General features: G+C 48.1%; 1 protein-coding gene across 1 annotated transcript; it reads left to right on the top strand.

Annotated features, from left to right (window-relative positions):
* Positions 1-726: 726 nt before the first annotated feature.
* Positions 727-13,597, top strand: LOC143831590 (E3 ubiquitin-protein ligase TRIM39-like). Its single transcript, XM_077324686.1, has 7 exons — positions 727-1,170; positions 3,757-3,852; positions 6,258-6,488; positions 7,276-7,298; positions 10,167-10,285; positions 11,016-11,045; positions 11,323-13,597. Exons 1-7 carry the CDS (start codon positions 751-753, stop codon positions 11,838-11,840), a joined length of 1,437 nt encoding a protein of 478 aa, XP_077180801.1. The 5' UTR covers positions 727-750; the 3' UTR covers positions 11,841-13,597.
* Positions 13,598-13,981: the final 384 nt, after the last annotated feature.

The raw sequence follows: 13,981 nt of genomic DNA, 5'->3' as shown, positions 1-13,981 counted from the left end.
GTCAAAGTGGCTTACAATTGCCTTTCCTTCCTTTCCCCACAACAGACACCCTGTGAGGTAAGTAGGGCTGAGAGAGCTCTGACAGGACTACTCTGAGAGAACAGCTCTAACAGGACTGTGACTAGCCCAAATGCACCCAGCAGGCTGCATGTGAAGGAGTGGGGAAACAAACCCAACTCTTCAGGTTAGAGGAGATGCCAGGGGTTTAATCTGGGACCTTCTGCATTGCATGCCAAGCAGATGCTCTACCTCTGAACCACAGCCTTTCCCCTGGCAGGGCTGTCTGCCCCAGCAGTGGCCCACCAAGGCTGCCTCCTTTCGGTGTGTCTTTGGGAGCAGATGAGTGCAGCAGTGTTGTGACCCCACGTCTGGACAACCCTCTATATAGAATGCCTGTACAGTTAAGATGCACGCATCTTAAGAAGTGGCCTCCAGTCCACAGAATGCTAGTGAGTGTGCGTTTGTTTTTGTTGTTAGATTGTTAATTATTTAAATGATAGATTCCTGTTTATTTCTGAGCAGAATCTTTTAGCAACAGTCATCAATCTCTTAACCATTCCTTCAGCAGCTCACTGTTTATCATCCCAGCCTTGTTTGTTACACAGGTAGCCTACCTTTATGCTTGCAGTGTACCTATTGCGATCATGGCCTGGATATCTGATAACTAGAAAGGAAGGGGGGGGAAGGATCCACCCATTTCTGGAAACTGGAAAGTGAAACTCATTTTACTCTCCACCCATAGAAAGCATCATGGCTGCTGCAAATCCAACAAAAACGCTTGTGGATGAAGCTACTTGTTCCATCTGTCTGGATTTCTTTCAGGATCCTGTGATGATCATAGAATGTGGGCACAATTTCTGCCGAAACTGCATCACCAAATCTTGGAAAGGATCTGATTGCAGTGCCTTCTGCCCGGAATGCAGGCATTTGTTTTCCTGGACGAGTCTCAAACCAAACAGACAACTGGGGAATATGGTAGAGACTGCCAAACAACTCAGTTTGCATCTGGAGAACAGCTTGGATATGGAGAGGCGGTGCAAGGAACACCAGAAGCCCCTGACCCTCTTCTGCATAACAGATGAGACCCTGATTTGCCAGGTCTGTGACAGATCCAAAACTCACCGAGATCACACAGTGGTTCACACAGAAGAAGCTGCTGCAGATTACAAGGTAAATAGCTCTACTTTAGTATTCAGCATCTCTTGGAATATGTGATTTCTACAGACTGGGTTGTTGCAATGAAAAGAGCAGCGCAGTTGTTAACATTGTTTATCCAGCTGTAATCCCCAAGCCCCATGAGGAAAGGCTAAGGGGAATGTGCAGCCTGGAGAAGAGGAAGTTGAGAGGGGACATGATTGCTCTCACTTGGAGGAGGGCTGGGAGTGGTTCCTGTTGACAGCACAGGATAGGACCTGCGGTAATGGCTTTAAACTATGTGTAGAACAATACCAGATATATATCATGAGAAAATTCAGCAACGGATTAGGCTGCCTTAAAAGGTGGTAAGCTCCTCACTGGTGGTCTTTAAGCAGCTGCTGGACAGATCCTCATCATGGATGCTTTAGGGCAGTGGTCCCCGTGAAGGCCTTGGCGCCGGGCTGCGGCTCCCTCTTCCCGCCGCCCCCCCACAATGAGAAGCTCGCCTGGCCGCGAGCAAAGCGGCCGATTAGCTTGTGGCCCGGCAAGCTTCTTGCTTCGGGGGGGGGGGGGGGGAGAGAAGCTTGCCGGGCCACAAGCTAATCGGCCGCTTTGGCGGCCGATTTCCTTGCGGCCTGGAGGGGCGGGGAGAGGGAGCCGCGTCCGCCGGCACAAACGCGCATGCGCAGACTTGCTGTGCATGCGCGTTTGTGTCCAGCAGGGGTGAAAACACGCACGCGCGGCAAGTCCATGCATGCGAGTGTGTGCAGCGCTGCTGCGCTTGTGCGTTTGAGCCCCCGCCAGACGCAAATGTGCATGCACCGCATGTCCGCTCATGTGCATTTGCGCCGGGGCTGCCGCGCATGCGTGGGGCCCTGGGTCGCCCTCTCCCCACACTCCAGCGCAGCGGTCCGCGGCCTGTAAAAGGCTGCAGACTGCTGCTTTAGGGGGTTGGACTAGATGGCCTGTATGGTCCCTTCCAGTTCTACGATTCTAATTATGACATTGCAATACTATAGTTAGTCACATCCTTCTAGATCAGTCTTTTTCAACCTTTTGACCATGGAGGAGCCCCTGAAGTATTATTTTGGCTTTGAGGAGCCAGAGAACTGGGCTGGAATTCTGGGTAGCTCCACGGCTCCAGGGAGCCCTGTTTGGGAATCCTTGTTCTAAATCCACCTGAATGGGGATAACAAGAGTAGAACTTGAGTTCTGAACTGGCTGGAGGAACAATTTCCTGTCCGTTGAAATAGTTAAGCTTTTTACAGCACAAAAGTGAATGAATTCATCCTATTAAGTGTCTCTTTAATAGAACAGGACACATTCCCCCCATATTAGCTGGCAACCCTAGATATAGGTCTGTTGAAACCTGCTCTGAGAGAGAGCCTCATGCCTTCCATATCCCTCTTATATCACCTGCAATTCCCTTCCTCCTAGGGGGGAGGGGTGTTACATATAGGATTGCCATCCTCCTGTTGGAGCCTGTAGATCACTTGCATTTACAGTTGACCTCCAGACTGCAGGGATTGGTTTCCCTGGAGAAAGTGGTTGCTTTGGAGATCAGACTGTAGGGCCTTCCCCATCCCAGACTTCACCTTCCGGAAAAATCACCTGGTAGAAGCCAGGATGGGGAGCAAGTTTTGGTCCACTGACTGTAGTGCTATTTGGGGGGCATAATAGACCAACAAGGACTTCCTTGCTGGATGACTGTTTAGCAGAGCCCTGTGTTTCCCCCTACCCCTGGAAAGCGCACTTACAACTGTGTTAAGACTCTGAGCCTGGCAGTCTGTAGATTGGGCTTGGAGATCTCCTGGAATTATGGCTGATCCTCCAGGCTACAAAGGTCAGCTTCCCAGGAAGAAATGACAAGTTTGGAGGCCAGACTCCATGGCATTATATCCTAAGGTGACCAGATTTTAACACTGGTAAAGTGGGACACCATTGACCGGGGGGGAGGGGGTTCTTGATTAAAAATTTGGTCTATATGGAGCAACAAAAAGTTTCATAGAACACATAGAATGCAAAAATAGTAATGTAATATATATATATTAATTTCAACATAAGTACAATTTGCCAGGTACCCCCAAATGTCTCTCCAAAAGTGGGACCATCTGGTCACCTTATTATATCCTGCCTTCTGAGGCTCCCCCCTCCCTCCCAGTAATTTGTGATCCCAGAGTTGGTATCCCTACTTGGCAACCTTTTCCCATACCTTCAAACAGTGTATTTTCCTTGGAGTAAAGAGCTGATCCAACTGTAGAGCAGAAGGTAATTTAGAAAGAACCTAGCAGACATCACCTGTGCATCTGCAGGCAAGAAGCAGTTTCCTCCATTGTAGAAAGACTTTGGAACCTCCCAGCATGCTTTGGTTGGCCTCAGCCCAGTCCCCATGGCAGCCATTTTGTGCCCATGGCAGCCATTTTGTGGCAGCACACATTGCTTCACTGAGTAAAGTTTTATAGCCTTCCTCCAATGTATCTGATTTAGACTCCTTAGCTTGGAAGGAGGCTTGTATCCTTTCTCAATTCCAAGTGCGCCTGCAAGAATTCCAAGTGCACCTGCAAGAATGAAGACTCCACATAAGACACTTAAAAATGACACATGAATTTTTTTCCTTAGGAGATGCTGCAGAAGCATGTTGAAAATCTGAAGGAAGAAAGAAACAAGATTCAGTCAGCTAAATCAAATGGAGAAAAGCCAAGCCAGGACTTACTGGTAAGCAATAGGTTTGGACAGTCAGCCCCTAAAACAATGCGTTTGAATTAATTACAGGTGTGAAATAAAGAAACAGAGTCTTGTTACTGGTTCTAGCAAGTCTTTGACCAAAGGTTCTTGGTTAGGTTATTAGGCAACCTCTGGAGTGAAGTTATTCAAAAGGGATTTCTCAGACAGCTGTAGCATTTGCATTCTTACCTGAATAGGTGTTTGCGTGTTGTGGAGCCACTTTGCTAAAATGGTCCTGACAATCTGGTGATTGTTCTAGAGCATCTTATTTGGACATTTTTAAACAGAGGCTGGATAGCCATCTGACGGAGAAGCTGATTCTGTGAAGGCTCAAGGGGATGGCAGGTTACAGTAAATGAGTGACAGGGTTGTGAGTGTCCTGCACAGTGCAGGGGGTTGGACTAGATCAGTGGTCCCCAACCTGCGGTCCGCAGCCCGGTGCCGGGCCGTGAAGGCCAGGGCGCTGGGCCGCGGTTCCCTCTTCCCGCCCCCCCCCCCCGCAGTAAAAAGCTTCCCCGGGCCGCAAGCTTGCGGCCCGGGAAGCTTCTTACTGTGGGGGGGGGGAGGGAATCAAAGCCGCACCACGCATCACGCATGCGCGGCCAGGCTGCACATGCGCACATGCGCGATGCGCAACCGAAATCACGCATGTGCGAAGTGCCGCGTGCTGCGCGGGCGGGGCACTTGCCCCGCCGGTCCCCAGCCGGAAAAAGGTTGGGGACCACTGGACTAGATGACCCATGAGGTCCCTTCCAACTCTATAATTCTATTGTTCTAATACAGAACTCGTTCAATAGTCAGTATAAGGTGGCTTGAGCTAAGGACATACACCAAAATTTCAAGGCAAATACCAGAAATGTTATTAAAAAGGGAGGTTCATAGGCAAACTCCTGCTTGTGCACAGGGAGGGGTCCTGGGGTCCTAACACAGTGATAGCCTCAGTGGTAAGTTGGAGATTGCTGCAGCTGCATCGAAATCTGAATGTGTTGATTTCTTTTGTGTTGTTGTTGTTCCTTGCCCTGCCAATTTTATTGCAGTCAGCAAGGGTTCAAATCTTTTTTGTGAAAGTTATTTATGGCACAAGGAAATGATCTGAGGGCAAACATGAAATAACAACCCATTCCTTTCTATCCACCCCCTTGTTCCAAAACACAACTGTTCACTTTGATCAAGTTCTAATGACTTCCCAAAGCCATATTATGAATCACATACAATTGTGAAAGGCATAAACTGGGAGAGACATCCATTCTTTAAAGGTCATATTTACTACTACTGATGCAGCAGGTAATGTTACAGCTGCTGCATCTCCAATCTTGTTTTCCGAGTCATGTCATCCCATTTAAAAAGAGCTTAAGGAAAGACACTTGCCGCAAGCTTATTTTATTTGTATGCTGCTTTTTCTCCACAATGGGGACTAAAGTGGCTTACGATACAAAAAAATACAGTATAAACAAATGAGGGGAGGGGATGAGAGTTTCAAACATAGAATGGATTTATTTATGCTCTCCTGGCAGATCTTCCTCACAGCTTTACAACCCCCAGGTTTCTGCCCTTTGGGCCAGGCTGATATTTACAGTGATTATTGCAAGAAAGGAGCAAAGCAGAAGCTCAGTTACAAGATCTTACAGAAGCTGGCTAGCGTTCCAAATCCCTCCCTTTTTCTTGGAGAGCTACTGTGTTATCTCACAGCAGATAGTAGAAGAAGAGTTGGTTCTTATATGCTGCTTTTCTCTACCCAAAGGAGTCTCAAAGTGGCTTCCAATCGCCTTCCCTTTCCTCTCCCCAGAACAGACACCCTGTGAGGGAGGTGAGGCTGAGAGAGCCCTGATATTACTGAAGAAGAAGAGTTGGTTCTTATATGCCACTTTTCCCTACCCGAAGGAGTCTCAAAGTGGCTTACATTCACTTTCCCTTCCTCCCCCTACAACAGTCACCCTATGAGGTAGGTGAGGCTGAGAGAGCCCTGAGATTACTACTTGGTCAGAACAGCTCTATCGGTGCCGTGGCAAGCCCAAGGTCACCCAGCTGCCTGCATGTGAGGAAGAGCAGAATCAAACCCAGCACACCAGATTAGAAGTCCGCACTCCTAACCACTACACCAAGCTGGCTCTCATTCTACCAGATGGGCAAGTGGTCTCATTTAAACCTGCTGAATACCTTGGTGTCTCACCCTCTGCAGCTGTAATGTCTGTCTGTGACTCTTCCAGGTGACTCATTTGGTTATAACTTGTGCATGCCTATAATTTTTGTCCACATTTTTCCCCAGTGATTTGTCGGTCAATTAATTCAAGCCCATTTCATTCCAGGTGTTTGATGGAATTGGGGGGTAGATTGAACAGTATGTAGACTGTGCAGGGCCTCAACCAAACTACTTCCTTCGTATCTTCCCATTACAGAAAGAGACACAAGCCAAGAGACAAGAGATTGCATCTGGATTCCAACAACAGCGGCAGTTTTTGGATCAGCAGGAGCAACTCCAGCTGTCCAAGCTGAGAGACCTGGAAAAGGAGATTGAGAAGACAAGAGACGACTATGCCGGCAAGTACACACGCGAAATATCTTGCATCACTACTCTGATTGGTGACATGGAAAAGAAGAATAAGCAGCCAGCAAATGAATTCCTGCAGGTAAGACCCCCCCCCCACTCACCCCCAAGCAAAATGAGTCTGTTGCAGGATGCTGTATTGCTTTTATTATTTTGTAGCCTCTGTTCTTTAGCACAGCGTTGCATTCAGGTGAAATTGCCTTAAGACTGGTCCATCTAGTTCAGGATTGCAGCTCTCCAGGAAATAAAGGTCCTTCCCAACACCTGTTACATTAGTTCCTTTAAAATCAGTGGTTCTCAACCTTCCTAAACCCTTTAGTACAGTTCCTCATGTTGTAGTGACCCCCAGTCATAAAATTAGGCAAGTGTTCTTTCACAGAAATTAAAGCAAAATTGACCAATGGCATGAAGATCCATTGTTCATGATTGTATATAAATTGGCTTTTTTTTTCTGGGGTTTCTCAGTTCAATTCTGCCTCTTGTCCCACCATGCTGATCTCGCTCTTTTCCGCTGGTACAGAAAGATGGACATTCTATTTCAATCTACCCTGCAAGGCTGTTGTGTGGATGGCGCCCCCTCCCCCCCCCGTGGCCAAGCTGCTTGCCCTGCCATGACCCCTGTGAAAGGGTCGTTCGACCCCCAGGTTGAGAACCACTGCTTTAAATGGAAATGTGGGAAATATAAAAGGAGAGCTGGCCAGGAGACGCTCCTTAAACTCATGCTCATTATAATCCTGTCAATTGCCAAAAATAAAAAAATGTTTCTTACTTCAATATAAACAAGAGGACTGTATGCATGAAATTTAAGGCTAAAGACAATTACATAAGCCATGTGAAACCTGCCTAAATCTTTTCCTTCTCCATTCCAGAATATTGGAAGCATATTGGACAGGTATGTAATTTGTTTTTAATTGCTTCAGCTCACTCGGACTATTTTCAGACAGACAGTTTTGCTCTGATTGGCTTTCAAAGTGCGGCAAAAATTTTCAGGGTCTTCACATCTCCTCCTCCTCCTGTTCTCCTTCCACAGTTTCTCCTCTGCTCCAAAGGATGCTCCCAGAAAATATTAGGGGCAAAGCAGGTTAGACTGCATGTGGATGAGCAGGCAGGGATTACGCCAACACAGAAATTGGAAATGTTGTGCCCAGTATTGTCCACATTCTCACTGTGGATTAAAGTTTTAGTCTTCCAAGTTCAGTGCTTAAGTCGACACTGACACACCACTGACTTCTGGGGGAGTTGTAGGTTTGCTTCCACTGATCTTACATGCCAATACATTATGCATGTCTGTGGTATCATACTTTTCTGCCCCAAATTGCCCCTCACAGCTGCTTTACTCCCTGAGAAATTCCATATGAATGTCACTAAAGAGTGTAATTTTTTTTATGTGGAGAAGGACTGGGGGGGGGGGGGGGAGTAATTACCTCCACTCCCTGCTTTTTTGAGGAAGAGTTGGTTTTTGCACTCTGATTGTCACTACTGGAAGGCATCTCAGAGTGGCTTACAATCGCTTTCCCTTCCTATCCCCACAACAGGCACCCTTTGAGATAGGTGGGGCTGAGAGAGTTGAGAAAGAACTGCTCTGTGAGAATAGCTCTGTGGACTGTGACTAGCTCAGGGTGACTCAGCTGGCTGCATGTGGAGGAGCGGGGAATCAAACCCAGCTCACCAGATTAGAGGCCGCTGTTCTTAACCATGACACTAAGCTCTTTTAAAAGTGGCACCATTGTGATTCCCACATGGGAACTGGCTTGCATGGTTCCCCCTTTCCCATCACTGGGCTTCTACACCGCAGGTTTTCCTGCCTTCGTTTCCCAGCAGCAGCAGCAGTAATCATTTCTGGTCCCTTGGCCCACTGGAGCGTAGTCAATTTTTTGGCAATTGGAATTTTCCTATTGTTATATCAATACACTCTCACAGCAATAAGCATAACAGGCTCTATAAAATTCCAACTTTTCATTTTTTTAATAATATGTCTAGCCCTTTGTATTGTAGAGATATGCTTTTCCGTTTGTATGTTTGCAACAGAAGTTGCCAAAAACCGTTCCATCGAAGGGGCCTTAAAAGGATCCCCTCCCATGGCTCCCAGCCAGGCAGCTTAAGGTGGCTTTGGGCCGCAGGTCGTAGCCAGATCAAGTGGGGCGGGGGCTGGCCAGCTGGTTAGCAGGCCCAGGACAGAGTTCCGTAGCAGTCAGTCAGCAGGCCGGAGGCCCTCGTGAGCTTGCCCTCCACCATGATCCTTTGCCCAGGGCCCTCTCCCCTTCCCTGCTGCTGGCTCCAGCACTGAGGTGTGTCTGAGAGCAAAGAGGCTAGAGACCAGGGACAGAGGGCAGGAGCTGCAGAGGCAGGGCTGGCTGCACCCTGATTGGCCCTATTCCAACTTTTGCAATTCATGAATTCAGCTCAGCTCAGAATCTCCTTCTGAGGGAACAGTTATATTGAATAGACTAGAAAGAAAGCCCATTTTATGTCGGAATAAAATGGGCGCTAGAGGTGAGGGCCAGCGGGCAGGAGGAACGAAAAGGAGGCCAGGGCTTCTGGCGGAAGGCCGCAGAGGCCGGTGGAGGGGAAGAAGCCGGGCGGCGCGTAGTCCAGGAGAGAAGGCGGGTAGTGGGGTAAGTCCTGGGTCCTGGGGCGTACTCGGTGCGCGGGACTTAGTCGGGGCGTTGTGGGTGTGGGGAGGCACGGGGCTTTGGTGGAGCGGGGAGGCGCGGCCGCTTGTCGTCGCTCTGGTGGGGCGAGGAGGCGCGGGTGTTTTGCAGGGCGCCGTACCTGGCTCCATGGTGCAGGCAGCTCCGGCGGCAGCAGCTCCGACGCGGCTCTGTGGGGTGGCTGGCCACAGCGGCCTGGTGCACGGCGGGAGCCACTGGCGGCAGCTTGGCCCGTCGTGGTAGGTGCGGCTGGGGTTGGCGGTGGCGACAGGGAATCAAGCGTCGGTGGCGGATAGCGGTGTGGGCTGCTCCCGGCCGCGCGGCCCAGCAGCAAGGTGGGCGCGGGGAGCCGTTTCATGGCGGCTGGTGGCCTGCGGGCGAAGTGGGAGGGGGAGGGGGAAGGATCAGGAGGCACTTTGTGCCTCCCACATCGTCAGGCCAGCGGGAGAAGGCGGCCACGGATATAGCCCCCGAGGCAATGGCGACGTTCCCCGGGGTGGGAAAGGAGCAGGGATGCAGCATCTTTGACGCGGCGTCCCTGCTCCTTTCTGAAGATGGAGTGGCCGCACCGGAGGACTTTCCCCGTGGGCTGCCTGCGCAATCTGTGAGGCGAGTCCCCGGCCGGCCAGGTGAGGCCAGGCCAAGCCTTGGCAGCTTATCCCTGGATGGGCCCTCTGAGTATTTATCCCGGACAGGGCCCGCCCTAACTCCTCCCCAACAGTCCTTACCCTTTTATTTAATCCGCTCCACAGGAGCGGTTTAAATATTTACGTGGGTAGCTGTGTTGGTCTGAAGTAGCACAGTAAAATCAGAGTCCAGTAGCACCTTTAAGACCAACACAGATTTATTCAAGACGTGAGCTTTCGAGAGTAGGCGCTCTTTCTAGTCTGAGGAAGAGTGTATGCTCTTGAAAGCTCACACCTTGAATAAATCTCTGTTGGTCTTCAAGGTGCTACTGGACTCTGATTTAGTTATATTGAATGTTAACGTCATTAATGTTTTTAAAAAATTTATTTGAGCAACCTTTACACTGAAAAGCTTAAAGCAGGTCTTGACAGGAACAGAATCCATTAGGTGACTGCTTTCTCTCTTTGGCTCCCTTTTTTCAGATGTAAGGAGCGGAAATTTAATTATCCAGCTGTACCTGATTCATCAGATATGAAGAAAAGGCTCAATCAGTTCAGTCAAGAGAGCACATCTCTGCAAAGTTCTCTGAAGAAGTTCAGAGGTAAAAGAGAACATGTAGTCTGAGTACTGGCACCTGAACTGAAAGCCAACATGGAAGATAACTATTTGAACTAGAGAACTGGGTTTGTTTTCCCACTACTCTGTATGAAGCCATCTGGATGACCTTGGGGCAGTCACAGTTCTCTCTGGACTCTTTCAGCCCCACCTAGCCCATAGCCTATTGTGGGGAGAGGAAGGGAAGGTGTTTGTAAGCCGCTTTGAGATGCCTTTGGGTAGAGAAAAGCGGCATATAAAACCAACTCTTCTTCAGTGATATCAGGGCTCTCTCAGACTCACCTCCCTCACAGGGTGTCTGTTGTGGGGAGAGGAAAGGGAAGGTGATTGGAAGCCGCTTTGGGACTCCTTCCAGTAGAGACAAACAAGGTATAAAAAAACCCTCTCTTCTAGTCTAGGATCTGAGAGACTCAGGTTTGAATGCCATTCTACCATTGGTGCCATCACACATGCTCAATTGAACTGTGGCCCCATTTTTACTCCCTACTTCTATAGTGTGCCTTAAATTATCTTGAATTATCTAGCAAATTTACCCTCACATTTAAACAAAATGATTAACTGTAGTGGAAATGTTCATTTAAGCAAGAGGCTTTCACAAGGTATCAGAAGAATTCATGAACATATTAAAATGATGCATGATTGTATAAAGGTGGAAATCTGTCCTGTTATGCAATAGAAAGTTTACCTTTTTTCCTCTTCTTCTTTTTATCTTTTAGAGAACACGTTGAAGCCAAAATGGATCAAAGGTAGGCTTCTGAACCTGATGCCAGAGTTCTTTCCTGGTCATACATACCTAGCAGGTATAGACCAGAAGACCAGACGCCTATTACAATATTATTTTAATCCAATCCACAACTAGACACGCTGCCCAGACGATATGGAACGGCCCTTGATTACACCATTCACCATTGTTTAGGGAGAAAGTGGAATTGTCCCATCAAATTCCCTGCTTGATATGTCAATTTGCAGAGCAAAGTGAGAAGACTTGGACGTCCCTTTTGAATGTGGTTTCCTCTGTTGCAGAAAACGTGTTGCTGGATCCCGAAACAGCCCATCCGCGCTACGTTGTGTCTGCAGATCAGAGGTCTGTCAGATGGGGGGACGTCCGTCAGCAGTTCCCCTACAATGGAAAGAGGTTTGAGTGTGTCCGCTGCGTTCTTGGCTCGGAGGGGTTCACTTCGGGAAAACATTATTGGACTGTGGATGTCAGCGATGGGGATTACTGGGCCGTGGGAGTGGCCAGAGAATCTGTGGAGCGGGAGGAGGAAATAGATCTTGAACCTGAAGAGGGAATCTGGGCGATTGGGCTTTACGGCGATCAGTATAAAGCCCTGACCTTGCCTCCTACTCTGCTAGAAATAGAGGATGAGCCAACAGAGATCCAGGTTTCTTTGAATTACGAAGGTGGGTCGGTTACTTTTTATGATGCTGAAGACAAGACCCGCCTCTACGGTTTTCAGTCAGCTGATTTTGAAGGGGAGGAAATTTTTCCTTTTTTCCGGATCGTGGATTCATCAACCGTCCTGAAGTTATACTCTTAAGAGGCAGGCGCGTGCTCTGCCATGGTTGGGAGTGGCAGAGGCTACAACGCAAGGGATCAAACTGAACGTGGAAATTCACCTGTTGCTGTTTTTACATTTTATTTTTACACTTGTATACCTCCCTTCCCTGTAGGCTCAAGTCAGATGACAACATTTTAAAAACATATTAGTTCATTTAAGCCAGTGGTTCTCAACCTTCCTAATGCCGCGACCCTTTAATACAGTTCCTCCTGTTGGGGTGACCCCCAACCATACAATTATGCAAGGGTTCTTTCACAGAAAGTAAACCGAAACTGACCCATGGCATGAAGATCCATTGTTCATGATTGTATATAAATTGGGTTTTTCCAGGGGTTTCTCAGTTCAGTTCTGCCTCTTGTCCTGCCGAGCTGTGCCCCCACCTGGAGCACCTGGCGGGAGACTGAGCTGGAGGCACTGCTGGAGCGGCTGGTGGCCAAGCACGGGCACCTGCAAGAGGAGCGGCGCCCCCCCCAGCCAAGGTGCTCACCCTGTCGCAGCCCCTGTGAAAGGGCTGTTTGACCCCCAAAGGGGGCAGGGGGTTGGACTAGATGGCCTGTATGGCCCCTTCCAACTCTATGATTCTAACCCCCAGGTTGAGAACCACTGATTTAGAAGAAGGAGCTGGTTCTTATATGCCACTTTTCTCTACCAGAGTGGCTTTCAATCACATTCCTTTCCTCTCCCCACAACAGACGCCTTGTGAGATAGGTGAGGCTAAGAGAGAGCTCTAAGAGAACTGCCCTGTAAGAACAACTCTTAACAGTGCTGTGACGAGCCCAAGGTCACCTAGCTGGCTGCTTGTGGAGGAGCAGGGAATCAAACCTGGCTCGCCAGATTAGAAGCCGCCACTCTTAACCACTACACCATTTTTAAATGAAAATTTTAATTCGCTCTTGTTAAACTGTGAAATCAGAGTCCAGTGGCACTTTTAAGCCCAACAAAGATTTATTTAGGGCGTGATGAAGAGTGCTTGTATTCGAAAGCTCACACCCTGAATAAACCTTTGTTGGTCTTAAAGGTGCTACCGGACTCTGTTTTTATTATGCTACTTCAGACCAACACAGCTACCCATTTGAATCTTGTTAAACTGGTGACAGATATATAGTAATGCTCCATTAAGATGCATTTGGTATATTTCATTATTCTAAATTTTGAGGGGTATTAAGTTAGTTATGGCAAAAGAAGAAGGGGACGACAGAGAATGAGGTGGATGGATGGAGTCACTGAAGCAGTCGGTGCAAACTTAAATGGACTCCGGGGAATGGTAGAGGACAGGAAGGCCTGGAGGATCATTGTCCATGGGGTCGCGATGGGTCGGACACGACTTCGCACATAACAACAACAACAACAAAAAGTTATTTATAAGAGCCTCAGTGTATGATAAGCTTCTACTTGCAAGGAATCATTCCATGTTCAGCGTTCATTCTAATACAGTACCCTAATTTATTGGTACTCTAATTTATTAAATTCTAAAATAATCTGATACGGTGATTAAACTGCAGCATGTGAGCATACCAAGATGTGATACTTGCCCTGGATCCTGGGGGGCGAAATGGAATATAATAGACTCTGAAAGTGCTTGTTCAACACATTTACTCAAAAGACTGCATCTATTGTTGCCTGCTGTAGCAAAATCTTCTCATATAATTATTGTGTTACTTGCTGGCTTAGTAACCTACTGTGCTTTTCTCCTTATGCCAAGCATAAAAATAAAACATGCCAATGATTTAATGTCATTGCGTTCTTTCCATCATTTCATTTATCCGTCTGGGTTTTCTTAAACCCTTTTTAGTCCTTGGATTGCCTTCATCGGTTTTGTTTTTAAAAACACGGGTGGTAGAATGTGTCATCGAATCGCAGCCCGCTCACAGCACCCCTCCCCAGAGGGTTGTCAAGGCAAGAGTTGTTCAGAGGTGGTTTGCCATTGCTTGCCTCATCATTACAACCCAGAATTCCTTGGAGGCATCCCATCTAAACACTGAACAGTCCTGTCTCGCTTCTGAGAGCTGACAATATGAGGCTAACATTGGGCCATCTAGGTCAGAGGGTTAAGAAGTATTACAAACACCGCCCAAAACAAAAACCATCTAGAATGGGGGGGTGTTGTTTATGCCCCAAAC

The sequence above is a fragment of the Paroedura picta genome, chromosome 3 (assembly GCF_049243985.1).
Source record: "Paroedura picta isolate Pp20150507F chromosome 3, Ppicta_v3.0, whole genome shotgun sequence".
NCBI lineage: Eukaryota > Metazoa > Chordata > Lepidosauria > Squamata > Gekkonidae > Paroedura > Paroedura picta.
The sequence above is the reverse complement of the archived record's forward strand: the minus strand, read 5'-3'. Positions and strand labels throughout refer to the sequence as shown.